The 25995-nt window shown below is 48.1% G+C and overlaps 1 protein-coding gene across 1 annotated transcript in view; it reads left to right on the top strand.

The window, feature by feature from the left end:
- The window catches only part of myo10l3 (myosin X, like 3), a 188515-nt gene that overhangs the window by 10061 nt on the left and 152459 nt on the right, over positions 1-25995 (top strand). The window contains 1 exon segment of the mRNA XM_082967263.1: positions 14436-14540. Coding sequence (XP_082823389.1) covers positions 14436-14540 — 105 coding nt within the window.

The following is a 25995-nucleotide window of genomic DNA, read 5'->3' as shown; positions in this document are numbered from 1 at the left end:
GAAACCTACTCATTCAAGGGTTTTTATTTAGTACTATTTTCTACATTGTAGAATAACTATGAAATAACACATATGGAATCATGTAGTAACCAAACCAAAGTAAAAACCATCAAACGCTATAATGAAACTGTCTCTCATGAGGATCGCCAGAGGAAAGGAAGACCCAGAATGACCTCCTCTGCAGAGGGATAAGTTCATTAGAGTTAACACCTCTTTTAACCTGTCTCCTCACCTTCATATACACTGATTTTGAAGTGGATTTAACAAGTGAGTGAGTGACTCTGGTTGCAGAGGGAGAGCGGGGACAGTAGCATCCATGCCGATTCACGCTAGTTAAATAACATATGGACAAGCTAGAAGTTTGTCAATCATCCCATCTGATTAAATAGTACCTGTCTTCTTGACTGCATCAAACAGAATAGACAAGCTAGCTAGTTAACGAGCAGCTAGGCTAATTGAGGCGACATGTGAGTAGAGAAGCTAGTTAGGCTAATTGAGGCGACGTGCGAGTAGAGAAGCTAGCTAGTTAGCGAGTAGAGAAGCTAGCTAGGCTAATTGAGGCGACGTGCGAGTAGAGAAGCTAGCTAGTTAGCGAGTAGAGAAGCTAGCTAGGCTAATTGAGGCGACGTGCGAGTAGAGAAGCTAGCTAGTTAGCGAGTAGAGAAGCTAGCTAGGCTAATTGAGGCGACGTGCGAGTAGAGAAGCTAGCTAGTTAGCGAGTAGAGAAGCTAGCTAGGCTAATTGAGGCGACGTGCGAGTAGAGAAGCTAGCGAGTTAGCGAGTAGAGAAGCTAGCTAGGCTAATTGAGGCGACGTGCGAGTAGAGAAGCTAGCGAGTTAGCGAGTAGAGAAGCTAGCTAGGCTAATTGAGGCGACGTGCGAGTAGAGAAGCTAGCTAGTTAGCGAGTAGAGAAGCTAGCGAGTAGAGAAGCTAGCGAGTAGAGAAGCTAGCTAGGCTAATTGAGGCGACATGCGAGTAGAGAAGCTAGCTAGTTAGCGAGTAGAGAAGCTAGCTAGGCTAATTGAGGCGACGTGCGAGTAGAGAAGCTAGCGAGTTAGCGAGTAGAGAAGCTAGCGAGTAGAGAAGCTAGCGAGTAGAGAAGCTAGCTAGGCTAATTGAGGCGACGTGCGAGTAGAGAAGCTAGCTAGTTAGCGAGTAGAGAAGCTAGCTAGGCTAATTGAGGCGACGTGCGAGTAGAGAAGCTAGCTAGTTAGCGAGTAGAGAAGCTAGCTAGGCTAATTGAGGCGACGTGCGAGTAGAGAAGCTAGCGAGTTAGCGAGTAGAGAAGCTAGCTAGGCTAATTGAGGCGACGTGCGAGTAGAGAAGCTAGCGAGTAGAGAAGCTAGCTAGGCTAATTGAGGCGACATGCGAGTAGAGAAGCTAGCTAGTTAGCGAGTAGAGAAGCTAGCGAGTAGAGAAGCTAGCGAGTTAGCGAGTAGAGAAGCTAGCTAGGCTAATTGAGGCGACGTGCGAGTAGAGAAGCTAGCGAGTTAGCGAGTAGAGAAGCTAGCTAGGCTAATTGAGGCGACGTGCGAGTAGAGAAGCTAGCGAGTTAGCGAGTAGAGAAGCTAGCTAGGCTAATTGAGGCGACGTGCGAGTAGAGAAGCTAGCTAGTTAGCGAGTAGAGAAGCTAGCGAGTAGAGAAGCTAGCGAGTAGAGAAGCTAGCTAGGCTAATTGAGGCGACATGCGAGTAGAGAAGCTAGCTAGTTAGCGAGTAGAGAAGCTAGCTAGGCTAATTGAGGCGACGTGCGAGTAGAGAAGCTAGCGAGTTAGCGAGTAGAGAAGCTAGCGAGTAGAGAAGCTAGCGAGTAGAGAAGCTAGCTAGGCTAATTGAGGCGACGTGCGAGTAGAGAAGCTAGCTAGTTAGCGAGTAGAGAAGCTAGCTAGGCTAATTGAGGCGACGTGCGAGTAGAGAAGCTAGCTAGTTAGCGAGTAGAGAAGCTAGCTAGGCTAATTGAGGCGACGTGCGAGTAGAGAAGCTAGCGAGTTAGCGAGTAGAGAAGCTAGCTAGGCTAATTGAGGCGACGTGCGAGTAGAGAAGCTAGCGAGTAGAGAAGCTAGCTAGGCTAATTGAGGCGACATGCGAGTAGAGAAGCTAGCTAGTTAGCGAGTAGAGAAGCTAGCGAGTAGAGAAGCTAGCGAGTTAGCGAGTAGAGAAGCTAGCTAGGCTAATTGAGGCGACGTGCGAGTAGAGAAGCTAGCTAGTTAGCGAGTAGAGAAGCTAGCTAGGCTAATTGAGGCGACGTGCGAGTAGAGAAGCTAGCGAGTAGAGAAGCTAGCGAGTTAGCGAGTAGAGAAGCTAGCGAGTTAGCGAGTAGAGAAGCTAGCTAGGCTAATTGAGGTAACATGCGTTTTCCCCCAGTCCTTCTATTTACAAATAAACACTCTGTTCAGATTATTAAGTAGCAGCCTAAAGTTACCTGTTGTCTTTGGGACGGTTTAGCATGTCCTTCTCATCAGCAAGGTGGCGCCGATACACATGGCCGCTCTGTTTCTGGCTCCTAAGCAACTTTGCAGTATATATGTGTATGTATGTATGTATGTATGTATGTGGGCAGTCCCTTCTGAGAATCTGGAGGCGAGCGAGTAAACTCCCATTGCCTTCCATTGTTATTGCTAATGTGTCCATTGTTGCCTGCCTGCCTGCCTGCCTGCCTGCCTGCCTGCCTGCCTGCCTGCCTGCCTGCCTGCCTGCCTGCTTGCTTGCCTGCCTGCCTGCCTGCCTGCCTGCCTGCCTGCCTGCCTGCCTGCCTGCCTGCCTGCTTGCTTGCCTGCCTGCTTGCCTGCTTGCTTGCCTGCCTGCCTGCCTGCCTGCTTGCTTTGTCTCTCTAATGCCTTCTATCATTACACCAACAAGCACAAAGGGGGGGAAAGGCACTGGACAATATGTGGAATCAATGAACAAATGTCTTTTTAATTTTCCCTGCAGTTTGTGCATTCTCAATGATTCATAATGACTCATTATGGTTGGACTTCTTGAATGTGCTCTTTACGCTGGTGCTGTAAATGACAAGACCAGGTGTTTATTTGAAGTAATATCCAAATGCCTTAATTAAAAGGTATAACCTTGTCTAGGATTTCATCTTCACAAAACACAGGCTTTACAGATCTGTTCACTGTCTCTGCCCTGTTGGACAAACGACTCTTCTCTCTTCTCCTGTTGGACAAACGACTCTTCTCTCTTCTCCTGTTGGACAAACGACTCTTCTCTCTTCTCCTGTTGGACAAACGACTCTTCTCTCTTCTCCTGTTGGACAAACGACTCTGCTCTCTTCTCCTGTTGGACAAACGACTCTGCTCTCTTCTCCTGTTGGACAAACGACTATTCTCTCTTCTCCTGTTGGACAAACGACTCTTCTCTCTTCTCCTGTTGGACAAACGACTCTTCTCTCTTCTCCTGTTGAACAAACGACTCTTCTCTCTTCTCCTGTTGGACAAACGACTCTGCTCTCTTCTCCTGTTGGACAAACGACTCTGCTCTCTTCTCCTGTTGGACAAACGACTCTGCTCTCTTCTCCTGTTGGACAAACGACTCTGCTCTCTTCTCCTGTTGGACAAACGACTCTGCTCTCTTCTCCTGTTGGACAAACGACTCTGCTCTCTTCTCCTGTTGGACAAATACTCGGCTCTCTTCTCCTGTTGGACAAACGACTCGGCTCTCTTCTCCTGTTGGACAAACGACTCGGCTCCCTTCTCCTGTTGGACAAACGACTCTGCTCTCTTCTCCTGTTGGACAAACGACTCTGCTCTCTTCTCCTGTTGGACAAACGACTCTGCTCTCTTCTCCTGTTGGACAAACGACTCTGCTCTCTTCTCCTGTTGGACAAACGACTCGGCTCTCTTCTCCTGTTGGACAAACGACTCGGCTCTCTTCTCCTGTTGGACAAACGACTCGGCTCTCTTCTCCTGTTGGACAAACGACTCGGCTCTCTTCTCCTGTTGGACAAACGACTCGGCTCTCTTCTCCTGTTGGACAAACGACTCGGCTCCCTTCTCCTGTTGGACAAACGACTCTGCTCTCTTCTCCTGTTGGACAAACGACTCTGCTCTCTTCTCCTGTTGGACAAACGACTCTGCTCTCTTCTCCTGTTGGACAAACGACTCTGCTCTCTTCTCCTGTTGGACAAACGACTCTGCTCTCTTCTCCTGTTGGACAAACGACTCTGCTCTCTTCTCCTGTTGGACAAACGACTCTGCTCTCTTCTCCTGTTGGACAAACGACTCGGCTCTCTTCTCCTGTTGGACAAACGACTCGGCTCTCTTCTCCTGTTGGACAAATGACTCTTCTCTCTTCTCCTGTAGGACAAACGATTCTGCTCTCTCCTCCTGTTGGACAAACGATTCTGCTCTCTCCTCCTGTTGGACAAACGACTCGGCTCTCTTCTCCTGTTGGACAAACGACTCGGCTCTCTTCTCCTGTTGGACAAACGACTCTTCTCTCTCCTCCTGTTGGACAAACGAATCGGCTCTCCTGTTGGACAAACGACTCTCTCCAGTCTACTGTTGGCTAGAACTAGTCTCAGTGGTTTGCTATAATGGGAGAGGACTGGACACATTACCTTATAGCCTTATTCTAAAATTGATTAAAAAATATATCTTCCTCGTCAATCTACACACACTACCCCATAATGACAAAGCAAAAACTGATTGTTAAATTTTAGCAAATTTATAAAAAATAAACAAATATTCACTTAAGTGTTTAGACCCTTTGCTCTGAGACTCTAAATTGAGCTCAGGTGCTTCCTGTTTCCATTGATCATCCTTGAGATGTTTCTACAACTTGATTGGAGTCCACCTGTGGTAAATTCAATTGATTGGATATGATTTGGAAAGGCGTCACACCTGTCTATACAAGGTCCCACAGTTGACAGTGCACGTCAGAGCAAAAACCAAGCCATGAGGTCGAATACATTTTCTGTAAAGCTCCGAGACGGGATTGTGTTGAGGCACAGATCTGCGGAAGGGTACCAAAACATTTCTGCAGCATTGAAGGTCCCCAAGAACACAGCGGCCTCCATCATTCTTAAATGGAAGAAGTTTGGAGCCACCAAGACTCTTCCTAGAGCTGGCCGCCCGGCCAAACTGAGCAATCGGAGGAGAAGGGCCTTGGTCAGGGAGGTGACCAAGAACCCGATGGTCCCTCTGACAGAACTCTAGAGTTCCTCTCTGGAGATGGTTGTCCTTCTGGAAGGCTCCCCCATCTCTGCAGCACTCTCCAGAACATCTCTGGAGAGACCTGAAAATAACTGTGCAGCGATGCTCCCCCATCCAACCTGACAGAGCTTGAGAGGATCTGAAGAGAAGAATGGGAGAAACTCCCCAAACACAGGTGTGCCAAGCTTGTAGCGTCATACCCAAGAAGACTCGAGGCTGTAATCGCTGGCAAAGGTGCTTCAACAAAGTACTGAGTAAAGGGTCTGAATACTTATGTAAATGTGATATTTCAGTTTTATTTTATACATTTGCAACCAAAAAAAAACGTGTTTTTGCTTTGTCATTATGGGGTATTGTGATGTCATTATGGGGTATTGTGATGTCATTATGGGGTATTGTGATGTCATTATGGGGTATTGTGTGTAGATTGATGAGGAAGAGAACTATTTAATACATTTTAGAATAAGGCTGTAATGTAACAAAATGTGGAACAAGTCAAATCAAATCAAATCAATCAAATTTATTTTTATATAGCCCTTCGTACATCAGCTGATATTCTCAAAGTGCTGTACAGAAACCCAGCCTAAAACCCCAAACAGCAAGCAAAGCATGTGAAAGAAGCACGGTGGCTAGGAAAAACTCCCTAGGAAAAACTCCCTAGAAAGGCCAAAAACCTAGGAAGAAACCTAGAGAGGAATCAGGCTATGAGGGGTGGCCAGTCCTCTTCTGGCTGTGCAGGGTGGATATTATAACAGAACATGGTCAAAATGTTAAAATGTTAAAATGTTCATAAATGACCAGCATGGTCAAATAATAATAATCATAGTAGTTGTCGAGGGTGCAACAAGCACGTCCGGTGAACAGGTCAGGGTTCCATAGCCGCAGGCAGAACAGTTGAAACTGGAGCAGCAGCACGGCCAGGTGGACTGGGGACAGCAAGGAGTCATCATACCAGGTAGTCCTGAGGCATGGTCCTAGGGCTCAGGTCCTCCGAGAGAAAGACAGAAAGAGAGAAAGAGAGAATTAGAGAGAGCATACTTAAATTCACACAGGACACTGGATAAGACAGGAGAAATACTCCAGATGTAACAGACTGACCCTAGCCCCCCGACACATAAACTACTGCAGCATAAATACTGGAGGCTGAGACAGGAGGGATCAGAAGACACTGTGGCCCCATCCGATGATACCCCCGGACAGGGCCAAACAGGCAGGATATAACCCCACCCACTTTGCCAAAGCAGAGCCCTCACACCACTAGAGGGATGTCTCCAACCACCAACTTACCATCCTAAGACAAGGCTGAGTATAGCCCACAACGATCTCCGCCATGGCACAACCCAAGGGGGGGGCGCCAACCCAGACAGGAAGACCACGTCAGTGACTCAACCCACTCAAGTGACGCACCCCTCCCATGGACGGCATGGAAGAACACCAGTAGGCCAGTGACTCAGCCCCTGTAAAAGGGTTAGAGGCAGAGAATCCCAGTGGAAAGAGGGGAACCGGCAAGGCAGAGACAGCAAGGGCGGTTCGTTGCTCCAGCCTTTCCGTTCACCTTCACACTCCTGGGCCAGACTATACTTAATCATAGGACCTACTGAAGAGATAAGTCTTCAGTAAAGACTTAAAGGTTGAGACTGAGTCTGCGTCTCTCACATTGGTAGGCAGACCATTCCATAAAAATGGAGCTCTATAGGAGAAAGCCCTACCTCCAGCCGTTTGCTTAGAAATTCTAGGGACAATTAGGAGGCCTGCGTCTTGTGACCGTAGCGTACGTGTAGGTATGTACGGCAGGACCAAATCGGAAAGATAGGTAGGAGCAAGCCCATGTAATGCTTTGTAGGTTAGCAGTAAAACCTTGAAATCAGCCCTTGCCTTAACAGGAAGCCAGTGTAGGGAGGCTAGCACTGGAGTAATATGATCAAATTTTTTCGTTCTAGTCAGGATTCTAGCAGCCGTATTTAGCACTAACTGAAGTTTATTTAGTGCTTTATCCGGGTAGCCGGAAAGTAGAGCATTGCAGTAGTCCAGCCTAGAAGTAACAAAAGCATGGATTAATTTTTCTGCGTCATTTTTGGACAGAAAATTTCTGATTTTTGCAATGTTACGTAGATGGAAAAAAGCTGTCCTTGAAACAGTCTTGATATGTTCTTCAAAAGAGAGATCAGGGTCCAGAGTAACGCCGAGGTCCTTCACAGTTTTATTTGAGACGACTGTACAACCATCCAGATTAATTGTCAGATTCAACAGAAGATCTCTTTGTTTCTTGGGACCTAGAACAAGCATCTCTGTTTTGTCCGAGTTTAAAAGTAGAAAGTTTGCAGCCATCCACTTCTTTATGTCTGAAACACAGGCTTCTAGCGAGGGCAATTTTGGGGCTTCACCATGTTTCATTGAAATGTACAGCTGTGTGTCGTCCGCATAGCAGTGAAATTTAACATTATGTTTTCGAATGACATCCCCAAGAGGTAAAATATATAGTGAAAACAATAGTGGTCCTAAAACGGAACCTTGAGGAACACCAAAATTTACAATTGATTTGTCAGAGGACAAACCATTCACAGAGCCCAACTGATATCTTTCCGACAGATAAGATCTAAACCAGGCCAGAACTTGTCCATGTAGACCAATTTGGGGTTTCCAATCTCTCCAAAAGAATGTGGTGATCGATGGTATCAAAAGCGGCACTAAGATCTAGGAGCACGAGGACAGATGCAGAGCCTCGGTCTGACGTCATTAAAAGGTCATTTACCACCTTCACAAGTGCAGTCTCAGTGCTATGATGGGGTCTAAAACCAGACTGAAGCGTTTCGTATACATTGTTTGTCTTCAGGAAGGCAGTGAGTTGCTGTGCAACAGCTTTTTCTAAAAATTTTGAGAGGAATGGAAGATTCGATATAGGCCGATAGTTTTTATAATTTCTGGATCAAGATTCGGCTTTTTCAAGAGAGGCTTTATTACTGCCATTTTTAGTGAGTTTGGTACACATCCGGTGGATAGAGAGCCGTTTATTATGTTCAACATAGGAGGGCCAAGCACAGGAAGCAGCTCTTTCAGTAGTTTAGTTGGAATAGGGTCCAGTATGCAGCTTGAGGGTTTGGAAGCCATGATTATTTTCATCATTGCGTCAAGAGATATAGTACTAAAACACTTTAGTATCTCCCTTGATCCTAGGTCCTGGCAGAGTTGTGCAGACTCAGGACAATGGAGCTTTGGAGGAATACCCAGATTTAAAGAGGAGTCTGTAATTTGCTTTCTAATGATCATGATCTTTTCCTCAAAGAAGTTCATAAATGTATTACTGCTGAAGTGAAAGCCATCCTCCATTTGCGAAGGCTGCTTTTTAGTTAGCTTTGCGACAGTATCAAAAAGAAATTTCGGATTGTTTTTATTTTCCTCAATTAAGTTGGAAAAATAGGATGATCGAGCAGCAGTGAGGGCTCTTCGATACTGCACGGTACTGTCTTTCCAAGCTAGTCGGAAGACTTCCAGTTTGGTGTGGCGCCATTTCCGTTCCAATTTTCTGGAAGCTTGCTTCAGAGCTCGTGTATTTTCTGTATACCAGGGAGCTAGTTTCTTATGACAGATGTTTTTAGTTTTTAGGGGTGCAACTGCATCTAGGGTATTGCGCAAGGTTAAATTGAGTTCCTCGGTTAGGTGGTTAACTGATTTTTGTCCTCTGACGTCCTTGGGTAGGCAGAGGCAGTCTGGAAGGGCATCAAGGAATCTTTGGGTTGTCTGAGAATTTATAGCACGACTTTTAATGCTCCTTGGTTGGGGTCTGAGCAGATTATTTGTTGCAATTGCAAACGTAATAAAATGGTGGTCCGATAGTCCAGGATTATGAGGAAAAACATTTAGATCCACAACATTTTATTCCATGGGACAAAACTAGGTCCAGAGTATGACTGTGGCAGTGAGTAGGTCCGGAGACATGCTGGACAAAACCCACTGAGTCGATGATGGCTCCGAAAGCCTTTTGGAGTGGGTCTGTGGACTTTTCCATGTGAATGTTAAAGTCACCAAAAATTAGAATATTATCTGCTATGACTACAAGATCCGATAGGAATTCAGGGAACTCGGTGAGGAACACTGCATATGGCCCAGGAGGCCTATAAACAGTAGCTATAAAAAGTGAGTGAGTAGGCTGCATAGATTTCATGACTAGAAGCTCAAAAGACGAAAACGTCATTGTTGTTTTTTTTTTTGTAAATTGAAATTTGCTATCGTAAATGTTAGCAACACCTCCGCCTTTGCCGGATGCACGGGGGGTATGGTCACTAGTGTAACCTGGGGGTGAGGCCTCATTTAACACAGTAAATTCATCAGGCTTAAGCCATGTTTCAGTCAGGCCAATCACATCAAGATTATTATCAGTGATTAGTTCATTGACTATAACTGCCTTGGAAGTGAGGGATCTAACATTAAGTAACCCAATTTTGAGATGTGAGGTATCACAATCTCTTTCAATAATGGCAGGGATGGAGGAGGTCTTTATACTAGTGAGATTGCTAAAGCGAACACCGCCATTTTTAATTTTGCCCAACCTAGATCGAGGCACAGACACGGTCTCAATGGGGAAAGCTGAGCTGACTACGCTGACTGTGCTAGTGGCAGACTCCACTAAGTCAAGGGGTCTGAATACTTTCTGAATGCACTGTAAATATATATATTATATGTATATATTTATTTGTATTACTGTATGTGGAGTTGTGGGCAGACCCTGTAGGTGGCGACCACTAGTGGTTCCTGTTATTGCAGACCTGGCTCCTCTTCCTCACCCCCCAGTCAGCTAGTGGTTTCTGTTATTGTAGACCTGGCTCCTCTTCCTCACTCCCCAGTCATCTAGTGGTTCCTGCAGACCTGGCTCCTCTTCCTCACTCCCCAGTCAGCTAGTGGTTATTGCAGACCTGGCTCCTCTTCCTCACTCCCCAGTCAGCTAGTGGTTACTGCAGACCTGGCTCCTCTTCCTCACTCCCCAGTCAGCTAGTGGTTATTGCAGACCTGGCTCCTCTTCCTCACTCCCCAGTCAGCTAGTGGTTCCTGCAGACCTGGCTCCTCTTCCTCACTCCCCAGTCAGCTAGTGGTTACTGCAGACCTGGCTCCTCTTCCTCACTCCCCAGTCAGCTAGTGGTTATTGCAGACCTGGCTCCTCTTCCTCACTCCCCAGTCAGCTAGTGGTTCCTGCAGACCTGGCTCCTCTTCCTCACTCCCCAGTCAGCTAGTGGTTACTGCAGACCTGGCTCCTCTTCCTCACTCCCCAGTCAGCTAGTGGTTACTGCAGACCTGGCTCCTCTTCCTCACTCCCCAGTCAGCTAGTGGTTATTGCAGACCTGGCTCCTCTTCCTCACTCCCCAGTCAGCTAGTGGTTCCTGCAGACCTGGCTCCTCTTCCTCACTCCCCAGTCAGCTAGTGGTTATTGCAGATCTGGCTCCTCTTCCTCACTCCCCAGTCAGCTAGTGGTTACTGCAGACCTGGCTCCTCTTCCTCACTCCCCAGTCAGCTAGTGGTTACTGCAGACCTGGCTCCTCTTCCTCACTCCCCAGTCAGCTAGTGGTTACTGCAGACCTGGCTCCTCTTCCTCACTCCCCAGTCAGCTAGTGGTTCCTGCAGACCTGGCTCCTCTTCCTCACTCCCCAGTCAGCTAGTGGTTACTGCAGACCTGGCTCCTCTTCCTCACTCCCCAGTCAGCTAGTGGTTACTGCAGACCTGGCTCCTCTTCCTCACTCCCCAGTCAGCTAGTGGTTATTGCAGACCTGGCTCCTCTTCCTCACTCCCCAGTCAGCTAGTGGTTCCTGCAGACCTGGCTCCTCTTCCTCACTCCCCAGTCAGCTAGTGGTTATTGCAGACCTGGCTCCTCTTCCTCACTCCCCAGTCAGCTAGTGGTTATTGCAGACCTGGCTCCTCTTCCTCACTCCCCAGTCAGCTAGTGGTTCCTGCAGACCTGGCTCCTCTTCCTCACTCCCCAGTCAGCTAGTGGTTCCTGCAGACCTGGCTCCTCTTCCTCACTCCCCAGTCAGCTAGTGGTTATTGCAGACCTGGCTCCTCTTCCTCACTCCCCAGTCAGCTAGTGGTTACTGCAGACCTGGCTCCTCTTCCTCACTCCCCAGTCAGCTAGTGGTTATTGCAGACCTGGCTCCTCTTCCTCACTCCCCAGTCAGCTAGTGGTTATTGCAGACCTGGCTCCTCTTCCTCACTCCCCAGTCAGCTAGTGGTTCCTGCAGACCTGGCTCCTCTTCCTCACCCCCCAGTCAGCTAGTGGTTATTGCAGACCTGGCTCCTCTTCCTCACCACCCAGTCAGCTAGTGGTTCCTGCAGACCTGGCTCCTCTTCCTCACCACCCAGTCAGCTAGTGGTTCCTGCAGACCTGGCTCCTCTTCCTCACTCCCCAGTCAGCTAGTGGTTACTGCAGACCTGGCTCCTCTTCCTCACTCCCCAGTCAGCTAGTGGTTCCTGCAGACCTGGCTCCTCTTCCTCACCACCCAGTAACAGGTGTTATTAGGTTCTTGATAAAGAGTAAGTAAAACTCATGGATTTTTATTAAAAGCTCAAACCAAGTATATGTACCCCTTTTCTCCTTACACCTCTGAAGATTAGGGCCATGTTCTTCCTCACTTCACCTGACCTCTAACCCCCAAAGTGCTCACTCCTCCCCAACTCACGGCTGTCATGGTGACTGGTACCAGACTGTCTCTCTTCTCCTCCCAGAGGATCCCAGATGGTTAACAATAACATATATCCTGACAGAATGTAAACGTTATACAGTACATTCACCTCGCTCGCTCTGTCTCTCTCTCTCTGTCTCTCTCTCTGTCTCTCTCTCTGTCTCTCTCTCTGTCTCTCTCTCTGTCTCTCTTCTCTGTCTCTCTTCTCTGTCTCTCTTCTCTGTCTCTCTTCTCTGTCTCTCTCTCTCTCTGTCTCTCTCTCTTCTCTGTCTCTCTCTCTCTGTCTCTCTTCTCTGTCTCTCTCTCTTCTCTGTCTCTCTTCTCTGTCTCTCTCTCTCTCGTCTCTCTTCTCTGTCTCTCTTCTCTGTCTCTCTTCTCTGTCTCTCTTATACTTATTCATATATATATATATATATATATATATATATATATATATATATATATATATATATATATATATATATATATATATAATTTCATGTGTAAAAGTCAGAACCCACATCATGGGTGGGAGGTCGTTGACTCCAGTCTGGAGCAGACCACCTATCTGTGTTTTTGTTTTTTTAACAGATAGGAAAACAGGAAATGGTGACTGTGTGCTGCAATGCTTCATGGGTTGGGGGGGTAGTTTGAACGTCAGGCTGTGTGGTCGTTAGATGATTCGCTGGGAAGAGGGACACTCCTTGTAGAATGTTTCTGTCATTATGTTAAAGAGTAGTCCTCCCTCAGTAGAACACAGTGGACACTATGGTGCTGCAGGCCTCCCTCAGTAGAATACAGTGGACACTATGGTGCTGCAGCCCTCAGTAGAACACAGTGGACACTATGGTGCTGCAGCCCTCCGTCAGTAGAACACAGTGGACACTATGGTGCTGCAGCCCTCCGTCAGTAGAACACAGTGGACACTATGGTGCTGCAGCCCTCCGTCAGTAGAACACAGTGGACACTATGGTGCTGCAGCCCTCCCTCAGTAGAACACAGTGGACACTATGGCGCTGCAGCCCTCCCTCAGTAGAACACAGTGGACACTATGGTGCTGCAGCCCTCCCTCAGTAGAACACAGTGGACACTATGGTGCTGCAGCCCTCAGTAGAACACAGTGGACACTATGGTGCTGCAGCCCTCAGTAGAATACAGTGGACACTATGGTGCTGCAGCCCTCCGTCAGTAGAACACAGTGGACACTGGTGCTGCAGCCCTCCCTCAGTAGAACACAGTGGACACTATGGTGCTGCAGTCCTCCGTCAGTAGAATACAGTGGACACTATGGTGCTGCAGCCCTCAGTAGAACACAGTGGACACTATGGCGCTGCAGCCCTCAGTAGAACACAGTGGACACTATGGTGCTGCAGCCCTCCCTCAGTAGAACACAGTGGACACTATGGTGCTGCAGCCCTCCGTCAGTAGAACACAGTGGACACTATGGTGCTGCAGCCCTCCCTCAGTAGAACACAGTGGACACTATGGCGCTGCAGCCCTCAGTAGAACACAGTGGACACTGGTGCTGCAGCCCTCAGTAGAACACAGTGGACACTGGTGCTGCAGCCCTCAGTAGAACACAGTGGACACTGGTGCTGCAGCCCTCAGTAGAACACAGTGGACACTGGTGCTGCAGCCCTCAGTAGAACACAGTGGACACTGGTGCTGCAGCCCTCAGTAGAACACAGTGGACACTGGTGCTGCAGCCCTCCCTCAGTAGAACACAGTGGACACTGGTGCTGCAGCCCTCAGTAGAATACAGTGGACACTATGGCGCTGCAGCCCTCCGTCAGTAGAACACAGTGGACACTATGGTGCTGCAGCCCTCCCTCAGTAGAACACAGTGGACACTATGGTGCTGCAGCCCTCCCTCAGTAGAACACAGTGGACACTATGGCGCTGCAGCCCTATGCTCTGAGCCTGCCTGGGAGCCTGGGATGGCTAATGGCTAGGCTGTGCTATGTGGCAGGATTGTGAGACAGAGGGTCAAGGACCTCTCCAACTGGTCAGAACCTGAGTCAGGGACTGACTGGTTGTGTTTTAATGTCTGTTGTGTTAATGTCTGCTGTTGTGTTTTAATGTCTGTTGTGTTAATGTCTGCTGTTGTGTTTTAATGTCTCACAAACTGTTTCTTTTCTTTTGAAGAACTTTGAAGACCACCTCTATCTTTGTAGGTAATGGTTTCTCTCTGGTGTCTATACTGTAGAACCAGGACTGGAAACCATTTATATTTTCTCTCTGAAATGTTGGTGTCTATACTGTAGAACCAGGACTGGAAACCATTTATATTTTCTCTCTGAAATGTTGGTGTCTATACTGTAGAACCAGGACTGGTAACCATTTATATTTTCTCTCTGAAATGTTGGTGTCTATACTGTAGAACCAGGACTGGAAACCATTTATATTTTCTCTCTGAAATGTTGGTGTCTATACTGTAGAACCAGGACTGGTAACCATTTATATTTGTCTCTGAAATGTTGGTGTCTATACTGTAGAACCAGGACTGGAAACCATTTTGTTTTTCTTATGGCATGTGTATGGGGGGCCATTCCCCTCCTGAAGTGGCCCTTGACATTGACACAGATTCTAGTAATGTCTTCTGTGCTCCCAGAGGTTGATCTTTTGTTGTGTTTCAGGGGGCCCGTGTCTGGCTGCGGGACAAAGAGCTGCTCCTCCCTGCTACTGTCAGCTCCTGTTCCCACGACGACGGATACCTGGTCCTTACAACCGACTACGGAAAGGTAAAGAGGACAAACTACGTACTGGGACAAACCAAACTACCTTCACTAACCAAGATGGTCTTCATCAGGCTAATTACTCTGTGTTGTAGGCCTATGTTGACTGTAACATCTCAGCAACAGGTGTAGTAAGTCAGGAGTAAATGTCAGTTGGCTTTTCATAGCCGATCATTCAGAGTATCTCTACCACTCCTGCTGTCTCTAGAGAGTTGAAAACCGCAGGTCTGGGACAGGTAGCACGTCAGGTGACCAGGTCAGGGTTCCATAGCCGCAGGCAGAACAGTTGAAACTGGAGCAGCAGCACTGACCAGGTGGACTGGGGACAGCAAGGAGTCATCAGGCCTGGTTGTCCTGAGGCATGGTCCTAGGGCTCAGGTCCTCCGAGAGAAAGGGAATTAGAGAGAGCATACTTAAATTCACACAGGACACCGGATAACACGGGAGAAATACTCCAGATATAACAGAATGACCCTAGCCCCCCGACACAAACTATTATTATGCACCTCTCCTAGGGACGGCATGGAAGAGCACCAGTAAGCCAGTGACTCAGCCCCTGTAATAGGGTTAGAGGCAGAGAATCCCAGTGGCGAGAGGGGAACCAGCCAGGCAGAGACAGCAAGGGCGGTTTGTTGCTCCAGTGCCTTTCCGTTCACCTTCACACTCCTGGGCCAGACTACACTCAATCATAGGACCTACTGAAGAGATGAGTCTTCAATAAAGACTTAAAGCTTGAGACCGAGTCTGTGTCTCTCACATGGGTAGGCAGACTATTCCATAAAAATGGAGCTCAATAGGAGAAAGCCCTGCCTCCAGCTGTTTGCTTAGAAATTCTAGGGACAGTAAGGAAGCCTGCATCTTGTGACTGTAGCGTACGTGTAGGTATGTACGGCAGGACTAAATCGGGAAGATGGATAGGAGCAAGCCCTTGTAATGCTTTGTAGGTTAACACTAAAACCTTGAAATCAGCCCTTGCCTTAACAGGAAGTCAGTGTAGGGAGGCTAGCACTGGAGTAATATGATCACATTTTTTGGTTCTAGTCAAGATTCTAGCAGCCGTGTTTAGCACTAACTGAAGTTTATTTAGTGCTTTATCCGGGTTGCCGGAAAGTAGAGAATTGCAGTAGTCTAACCTAGAAGTGACAAAAGCATGGATTCATTTTTGGACAGAAGGTTTCTGATTTTTGCAATGTTATGTAGATGGGAAAAAGCTGTCCTTGAAACAGTCTTGACATGTTCGTCAAAAGAGCGATCAGGGTCCAGAGTAACGCCGAGGTCCTTATCAAGATTAATTGCCAGATTCAACAGAAGATCTCTTTGTTTCTTGGGACCTAGAACTAGCAGTTTAAAAGTAGAGCATTTGCCGCCATCCACTTCCTTATGTCTGAAACACAGGCTTCCAGGGAGGGCAATTTTGGGGCTTCACCATGTTTCATCCAAATGTACAGCTGTGTGTCGTCCGCAGTGAAAGTTAACATTATGTTTCCGAATGACATCACCAAGAGGTGAACTATATAGTGAAAACAATAGTAGTCCTAAAACGGAGCCTTGAGGAACACTGAAATTTACAGTTGATTTGTCAGAGGACAAACCATCTACAGAGACCAACTGATATCTTTCCGACAGATAAGATCTAAACCAGGCCAGAAATTGTCCATGTAGACCAATTTGGGTTTCCTAACCCTCCCAAATATTGTGGTGATCGATGGTATCAAAAGCAGCACTAAGGTCTAGGAGCACGAGGACAGATGCAGAGCCTCGGTCTGACGCCATTAAAAGGTCATTTACCACCTTTACAAGTGCAGTCTCAGTGCTATGATGGGGTCTAAAACCAGACTGAAGCGTTTCGTGTACATTGTTTGTCTTCAGGAAGACAGTGAGTTGCTGCGCAACAGCTTTTTCTAACATTTTTGAGAGGAATGAGATATTCGATATAGGCCGATCGTTTTAAAATATTTTCTCAGTCAAGGTTTGGCTTTTTCAAGAGAGGCTTTATTACTGTCACTTTCAGTGAGCTTGGTTCACATCCGGTGGATAGAGAGCCGTTTATTATGTTCAACATAGGAGGGCCAAGCACAGGAAGCAGCTCTTTCAGTAGTTTAGTTGGAATAGGGTCCAGTATGCAGCTTGAGGGTTTAGAGGCCATGATTATTTTCACTAATGTGTCAAGAGATCTAGTATTAAAACACTTGTCTCCCTTGATCCTAGATCCTGGCAGAGTTGTGCAGACTCAGGACAACGGAGTTTAGGAGGAATACGCAGATTTAAAGAGGAGTCTGTAATTTGCTTTCTAATGATCATGATCTTTTCCTCAAAGAAGTTCATGAATTCATCACTGCTGAAGTGAAAGCCATCGTCTCTTGGGGAATGCTGCTTTTTAGTTAGCTTTGTGACAATATCAAAATAAATTATGGATTGTTCTTATTCTCCTCAATTAAGTTGGAAAAATAGGATGATTGAGCAGCAGTGAGGGCTCTTCGATACTGCACTGTACTGTCTTTCCAAGCGAGTCGGAAGACTTCCAGTTTGGTGTGGCGCCATTTCCGTTCCAATTTTCTGGAAGCTTGCTTCAGAGCTCGGGTATTTCCTGTATACCAGGGAGCTAGTTTCTTATGACAAATGTTTTAGGGGTGCGACTGCATCTAGGGTATTACGCAAGGTTAAATTGTGTTCCTCAGTTAGGTGGTAACTGATTTTTGTACTCTGACGTCCTTGGGTAGGCGGAGGGAGTCTGGAAGGGCATCTAGGAATCTTTGGGTTGTTCGAAGATTTATAGCACAGCTTTTGATGATTCTTGGTTGGGGTCTGAGCAGATTATTTGTTGCGATTGCGAACGTAATAAAATGGTGGTCCGATAATCCAGGATTATGAGGAAAAACGTTAAGATCCACAACAGAGATCCACGGGACAAAACTAGGTCCAGAGTATGACTGTGGCAGTGAGTAGGTCCAGAGACATGTTGGACAAAACCCACTGAGTCGATGATGGCTCCGAAAGCCTTTTGGAGTGGGTCTGTGGACTTTTCCATGTGAATGTTAAAGTCACCAAAAATTAGAATATTATCTGCCATGACTACAAGATCCGATAGGAATTCAGGGAACTCAGTGAGGAACGCTGCATATGGCCCAGGAGGCCTGTAAACAGTAGCTATAAAAAGTGAGTGAGTAGGCTGCATAGATTTCATGACTACAAGCTCAAAAGATGAAAACGTCAGTTTTCTTTTGTAAATTGAAATTTGCTGTCGTAAATGTTAGCAACACCTCCGCCTTTGCGGGATGCACGGGGGGTATGGTCACTAGTGTAACCAGGGGGTGAGGCCTCATTTAACACAGTAAATTCATCAGGCTTAAGCCATGTTTCAGTCAGGCCAATCACATCAAGATTATTATCAGTGATTAGTTCATTGACTATAACTGCCTTGGAAGTGAGGGATCTATCATTAAGTAGCCCTATTTTGAGATGTGAGGTATCACAATCTCTTTCAATAATGGCAGGAATGGAGGAGGTCTTTATACTAGTGAGATTGCTAAAGCGAACACCGCCATTTTTAATTTTGCCCAACCTAGATCGAGGCACAGACACGGTCTCAATGGGGAAAGCTGAGCTGACTACGCTGACTGTGCTAGTGGCAGACTCCACTAAGCTGGCAGGCTGGCTAACAGCCTTCTGCCTGGCCTGCACCCTATTTCATTGTGGAGCTAGAGGAGTTAGAGCCCTGTCTATGTTCGTAGATAAGATGAGAGCACCCCTCCAGCTAGGATGGAGTCCGTCACTCCTCAACAGGCCAGGCTTGGTCCTGTTTGTGGGTGAGTCCCAGAAAGAGGGCCAATTATCTACAAATTCTATCTTTTGGGAGGGGCAGAAAACAGTTTTCAACCAGCGATTGAGTTGTGAGACTCTGCTGTAGAGCCAGAGACAATTACTCGATGCCGACATCTTTCTAGCTGATTTACACATTGAAGCTATGTTGCACTTGGTGACCTCTGACTGTTTCATCCTAACATCGTTGGTGCCGACGTGGATAACAATATCCCTATACTCTCTACACTCGCCAGTTTTAGCTTTAGCCAGCACCGTCTTCAGAGTAACCTTTACGTCGGTAGCCCTGCCCCCTGGTAAACAGTGTATGATCACTGGATGATTAGTTCTAAGTCTAATACTGCGGGTAATGGAGTCGCCAATGACTAGGGTTTTCAATTTGTCAGAGCTAATGGTGGGAGGCTTCGGCGTCTCAGAACCCGTAACGGGAGGAGTACAGACCAGAGAAGGCTCTGACCCCGTAACGGGAGGAGGAGAGACCAGAGAAGGCTCTGACCCCGTAACGGGAGGAGGAGAGACCAGAGAAGGCTCTGACCCCGTAACGGGAGGAGGAGAGACCAGAGAAGGCTCTGACCCCGTAACGGGAGGAGGAGAGACCAGAGAAGGCTCTGACCCCGTAACGGGAGGAGGAGAGACCAGAGAAGGCTCTGACCCCGTAACGGGAGGAGGAGAGACCAGAGAAGGCTCTGACCCCGTAACGGGAGGAGGAGAGACCAGAGAAGGCTCTGACCCCGTAACGGGAGGAGGAGAGACCAGAGAAGGCTCTGACCCCGTAACGGGAGGAGGAGAGACCAGAGAAGGCTCTGACCCCGTAACGGGAGGAGGAGAGACCAGAGAAGGCTCGACCTCTGACCCCGTAACGGGAGGAGGAGAGACCAGAGAAGGCTCTGACCCCGTAACGGGAGGAGGAGAGACCAGAGAAGGCTCGACCTCTGACCCCGTAACGGGAGGAGGAGAGACCAGAGAAGGCTCGACCTCTGACCCCGTAACGGGAGGAGGAGAGACCAGAGAAGGCTCGACCTCTGACCCCGTAACGGGAGGAGGAGAGACCAGAGAAGGCTCGACCTCTGACTCCGGCTCGCTGCTTAATGGGGAGAACCGGTTTAAAGTTTGTGTCAGCTGAATGAGCGACACCGGTTGAGCATTCCTACAGCGTTTCCCTCCAGAAGCCATGAGAAAGTTGTCCGGCTGCGGGGGACCGTGCGAGGGGGTTTATACTAACGTTACTATCTGTACTTACTGGTGGCACAGACGCTGTTTCATCCTTTCCTACAGTAAATTACCCTTGCCTTACGATTGCGTCTGAAGCTGGGCTTGCAGCACAGCTATCCTCGCTGTAAGGCGATCCTTCTCCTGTATATTACGAGTACAGCGATTGCAATTGGAAGGCATAATGTTAATGTTACTACTTAGCTTCGGCTGGTGGAGGTCCTGACGAACCACGTCCAGATAAAGCGTCCGGAGTGAAAAAGATGAATGAAAAAAATCGAGCGATGGAGGGGGGGAAAAAATGTAAATATAAAACGGCCATTAAAAAGTAAAAAAACAAAGTTGGCAGGTAGAATAGTAAGGTTAGCAACAACCGCACAGCAGCGCGGAAACAACTCTACACGTTGTGACACAACATTAGTCTGAGGCAGTAATTACAATAAAAAGCATTTTACATCATTTACAAAACGCAGCACGATATTTCTCGTGTTTTAGTCTTGTGAAAAAAGTATAATTCTGTGTTAACCCGACCCCGTAAATTCATCTTGCTCGTTAATCTAAGTAAGTGGCTGAATTTAATAAGGTGACGGGGGCATCATATTGGGTTAGTTTTGTGTTTTTGAAAAAAAAAATAATCCAGAGAGCTTTGACTTCTGTACAGCGGCCGCTATCTTCAGGCGGCAGGTAGCCTAGTGGTTTGAGCGTTGAGCAGAATACCCAAGCTGACAAGGTAAATAAAGGGGCAAGGCAGTTAACCCGCTGTTCCCCGGGCGCCGGGGAATGTCGTGGATGTTGATTAAGGCAGTCCCCCGCACCCCTCTGATTCAGAGGGGGTTAAATGGGGAAGACACATTTCAGTTGTATAACTGATTAGGTATCTCCATTTCCCTTCATTTCCTTTTTTTTCTTCTTCTCTCTTTTCTCCACCCGTCTGCTCTTCCCCCTCTTCTCAGAGCAGACAGGTCCGTTGCCCTAGCGACTCCAGACACACAGCATGTAGATATGCTGGTTCAGAGCCAGTACTGTTCTTCCTTCAGACAAGCATGCGTCAAATCTTTATTCATTTGCACAATGTGTTCCGTTCACATTGGCTTGTAAATGTGCAAACTTACCAAAAATGCCATTTGGTAGCGCCTACCTATATATGTATAACTTTGAGCTGGATTGCCTGTCTTTGTGTAACCGATGTGAAATGGCTAGTTAGTTAGCGGTGGTGCGCGCTAATAGCGTTTAAATCGGGTGACGTCACTCGCTCTGAGACCTTGAAGTAGTTGTTCTCCTTTGCTCTGCAAGGGCCGCGGCTTTTCTAGCGCGATGGGTAACGATGCTTCGTGGGGTGTCAGTTGTTGTTGTGTGCAGAGGGTCCCTGGTTCGAGCCCAGGTTGGGGCGAAGAGAGGGGCGGAAGCTATACTGTTAGATTTGCAATTTTGTGTATTTTCGTTTGTGCTCGTTAGCATATTTAGCTAGCAGCCTCCATGGATATTCGCTATTACTTGTGCTAAGGTTGTTAGCACATTGGGCTTTTTTTTTGCATTTTATGGAAACCCCTTGTGTACTAAACCGTTAATATCGTAAATCTCGGTATGAGAGAAGGACTGTATGACGATATGAACGTCTGGATACTGCCCACCCTAGCCTGACCTCCAGGGGGTGCTGTGGGGCTGTGCGGTATACCAGTGTTGAGTTGATTTTAATTAATCAATACATTTTATCTTATGCTACACAAAGATAAGTAACATACATTTTTCTAAACTAATCCAATCTGTTAGTTTGGATTTATTGCTGAGATCTTTGTTCCAGTTTAGATGGTTCATTCACTCATCTTTTCTGAATGCAGATTGTGGGAATCGACTCTGGCTGGATTCCAATAGGATGTATGCTGGTCACTCGCAAAAACACAGCGAAGGCTTGGTCACCATGCCAGCATAACCAGTTAGACAAGCATCACACCAACACTGACCAGCATGTAATGTATGCTGATCTGTGATGTTTTTTTTTTTGTTTTTCTTTCCAGAAGGTAATGATTAGCAGTATGATTATCAGTTTGTGTGACGTGAATAGTAGGAATGCGCTCTACTCTAGCCAGGCTGAACTTATCTGTTGGGCTGGAGGGGAGACCTTCGTGTCTGAAGGATATCCTGTTGATTGAGTGAGAAGTCAGCTGGTGGGGGTAAAGTCTTTAGGGTTCAGCTGCTTGTTTTGTTCTTGAAGGATGTCGCTTTACTGTGAATATGTTTTTAGCTTTTGAACTTGGACTCGTCTTGGTATGTTTAGCGAGTCGTCATGCACTGTAGCTCCATATTCCTACCACCTATCCCCAGGCCTTCAGAGCTGGCCCAGAGGACCATGACCCACTGCCCCATCCCGTCCCCATTCCTAGGGTCTGTCCCGCCAGCTGTCCACCTCACCCGTACCCCCAGGCTTCATGCTATTTCTGGAGGCCTGTGCTGTTCTGAGGGTGGATCTAAATATGAACAGCATGTGTGTTCTAGTGGCAGCTAACTCTGCTAATGTAAAGAAACTCAGTACAAGGTCACAGCTTAACTCACAGCATGATTTTTCTCAATGGAGCGAGTCACAGGTACTTCCTGTTTTTGAGCTTCTGCTTGTAAACAGGAAGCAGGAGTATGGAGTCGTGATCTGATTTGCTGAATGGCGGACAAGGGAGAGGGTCTGTTATGCTTGCTTGTGGGTAGATTAACAGTGGCCTAGGACTTTATCGCCCCCTAGTGGCGAAGGAGACGTGTTGGAGGTTGGGCATCACGTGTCTTAATAACGCAGAGTTAAAATCGCCGGTGGCATGGAAAGCAGCCTCCAGATGTGTTTTCCTGCTTGTTTATAGCCTCATACAGTTCATTAAGTTTCTGCTTGTTATATTTCTTGTCCTGAGGTGGAATGTATACAACAGTCGCGATACCAGCTGAAAACTCCCTTGAGAGTCAACATTTTGACCATCAGGTATTCCAAGATGGGTGAAAAACGGGTCGAGACATCCACTGCATTCAAATACGCAACAACACCAGTTGTTGAAGAGGCAAAACTCTCCTTTTCGATTTCCCCCGACTCAACTGTCCTGTCCTGCTTGGTGAATCCCTCCCACCTTCCTACCCCTCTCCCCCCTGCCCATCCATCCATCCCTCCCACATTCCTACCCCTCTCCCCCCTGCCCATCCAATCTCCCGCATTGCTACCCCTCTCCCCCCTGCCCATCCATCCCTCCCACATTCCTACCCCTCTCCCCCCTGCCCATCCATCCCTCCCGCATTGCTACCCCTCTCCCCCCTGCCCATCCATCCCTCCCACACTCCTACCCCTCTACCCCTGCTCATCCATCCCTCCCGCATTCCTACCCCTCTCCCCCCTGCCCATCCATCCCTCCCGCATTCCTACCCCTCTCCCCCCTGCCCATCCATCCATCCCTCCCACATTCCTAGCCCTCTCCCCCCTGCCCATCCATCCCTCCCACATTCCTACCCCTCTCCCCCCTGCCCATCCATCCCTCCCACATTCCTACCCCTCTCCCCCCTGCCCATCCATCCCTCCCACATTCCTACCCCTCTCCCCCTGCCCATCCATCCCTCCCACATTCCTACCCCTCTCCCCCCTGCCCATCCATCCCTCCCACATTCCTACCCCTCTCCCCCCTGCCCATCCATCCCTCCCACATTCCTACCCCTCTCCCCCCTGCCCATCCATCCCTCCCACATTCCTACCCCTCTCCCCCCTGCCCATCCATCCCTCCCACATTCCTACCCCTCTCCCCCCTGCCCATCCATCCCTCCCACATTCCTACCCCCTCTCCCCCTGCCCATCCATTCCTACCCCTCTCCCCCCTGCCCATCCATCCCTCCCACATTCCTACCCCTCTCCCCCCTGCCCATCCATCCCCCCACATTCCTACCCCTCTCCCCCCTGCCCATCCATCCCTCCCACACTCCTACCCCTCTCCCCCCTGCCCATCCATCCCTCCCACACTCATACCCCTCTCCCCCCTGCCCATCCATCCCTCCCACATTCCTACCCCCTCTCCCCCTGCCCATCCATTCCTACCCCTCTCCCCCCTGCCCATCCATCCCTCCCACATTCCTACCCCCTCTCCCCCTGCCCATCCATCCCTCCCACATTCCTACCCCTCTCCCCCCTGCCCATCCATCCCTCCCACACTCCTACCCCTCTCCCCCCTGCCCATCCATCCCTCCCACACTCCTACCCCTCTCCCCCCTGCCCATCCATCCCTCCCACATTCCTACCCCTCTCTCCCCCTGCCCATCCATCCCTCCCACATTCCTACCCCTCCCCCCCTGCTCATCCATCCCTCCCACATTCCTACCCCTCTCTCCCCCTGCTCATCCATCCCTCCCACATTCCTACCCCTCCCCCCCTGCTCATCCATCCCTCCCACACTCCTACCCCTCTCCCCCCTGCCCATCCATCCCTCCCACATTCCTACCCCTCCCCCCCTGCTCATCCATCCCTCCCACATTCCTACCCCTCTCTCCCCCTGCTCATCCATCCCTCCCACATTCCTACCCCTCTCTCCCCCTGCCCATCCATCCCTCCCACATTCCTACCCCTCTCCCCCCTGCTCGCCCATCCATCCCTCCCACACTCCTACCCCTCTCCCCCATGCTCGCCCATCCATCCCTCCCACACTCCTACCCCTCTCCCCCCTGCCCATCCATCCCTCCCACATTCCTACCCCTCTCCCCCCTGCCCATCCATCCCTCCCACATTCCTACCCCTCTCCCCCCTGCCCATCCATCCCTCCCACATTCCCCCCCCATCTAATCTTCATTCTTACAAGTTGTCATCATATCCTCCAAGAATGTTCTGAGGTCACTAGGGGTTGTCTTTGTGTGTCTCTCTCTCAGGAATCCTGAGCAGGAATCACAGGAATGTTTCAGTCATGGGACTGGCTCCACCTACAGTAGTTAGTTAGTTAGTTAGTTAGTTAGTTAGTTAGTTAGTTAGTTAGTTAGTTAGTTAGTTAGTTACAGTCATGGGACTGGCTACACCTACAGTAGATAGTTAGTTAGTTAGCAGTCATGGGACTGGCTCCACCTACAGTAGTTAGTTAGTTAGTTAGTTAGTTAGTTAGTTAGTTAGTTAGTTAGTTAGTTACAGTCATGGGACTGGCTCCACCTACAGTAGTTAGTTAGTTAGTTAGTTAGTTAGTTAGTTAGTTAGTTAGTTAGTTAGTTACAGTCATGGGACTGGCTACACCTACAGTAGTTAGTTAGTTAGTTAGTTAGTTACAGTCATGGGACTGGCTCCACCTACAGTAGTTAGTTAGTTACAGTCATGGGACTGGCTCCACCTACAGTAGTTAGTTAGTTACAGTCATGGGACTGGCTCCACCTACAGTAGTTAGTTACAGTCATGGGACTGGCTCCACCTACAGTAGATAGTTAGGTAGTTAGTTGGTTAGTTAGTTACAGTCATGGGACTGGCTCCTCCTACAGTAGTTAGTTACAGTCATGGGACTGGCTCCACCTACAGTAGATAGTTAGTTAGTTACAGTCATGGGACTGGCTCCACCTACAGTAGATAGTTAGTTAGTTACAGTCATGGGACTGGCTCCACCTACAGTAGTTAGTTAGTTAGTTACTTAGTTAGTTACAATCATGGGACTGGCTCCACCTACAGTAGTTAGTTAGTTACAGTCATGGGACTGGCTCCACCTACAGTAGATAGTTAGTTAGTTAGTTAGTTAGTTAGTTAGTTAGTTACAGTCATGGGACTGGCTCCACCTACAGTAGTTAGTTAGTTAGTTAGTTAGTTACAGTCATGGGACTGGCTCCACCTACAGTAGTTAGTTAGTTAGTTAGTTAGTTAGTTACAGTCATGGGACTGGCTCCACCTACAGTAGATAGTTAGTTACAGTCATGGGACTGGCTCCACCTACAGTAGTTAGTTAGTTAGTTACAGTCATGGGACTGGCTCCACCTACAGTAGTTAGTTAGTTAGTTAGTTAGTTACAGTCATGGGACTGGCTCCACCTACAGTAGTTAGTTAGTTAGTTAGTTAGTTACAGTCATGGGACTGGCTCCACCTACAGTAGTTAGTTAGTTACAGTCATGGGACTGGCTCCACCTACAGTAGTTAGTTAGTTACAGTCATGGGACTGGCTCCTCCTACAGTAGTTAGTTAGTTAGTTACAGTCATGGGACTGGCTCCACCTACAGTAGTTAGTTAGTTACAGTCATGGGACTGGCTCCACCTACAGTAGTTAGTTAGTTACAGTCATGGGACTGGCTCCACCTACAGTAGTTAGGTTACAGTCATGGGACTGGCTCCACCTACAGTAGATAGTTAGTTAGTTACAGTCATGGGACTGGCTCCACCTACAGTAGATAGTTAGTTAGTTACAGTCATGGGACTGGCTCCACCTACAGTAGATAGTTACTTAGTTAGTTACAGTCATGGGACTGG

Source organism: Salmo salar, chromosome 21 (assembly GCF_965601325.2).
Source record: "Salmo salar chromosome 21, fSalSal1, whole genome shotgun sequence".
Classification (NCBI taxonomy): domain Eukaryota; kingdom Metazoa; phylum Chordata; class Actinopteri; order Salmoniformes; family Salmonidae; genus Salmo; species Salmo salar.
Note: the sequence above shows the minus strand (reverse complement) of the source record. Positions and strands in the feature narration are given on the sequence as shown.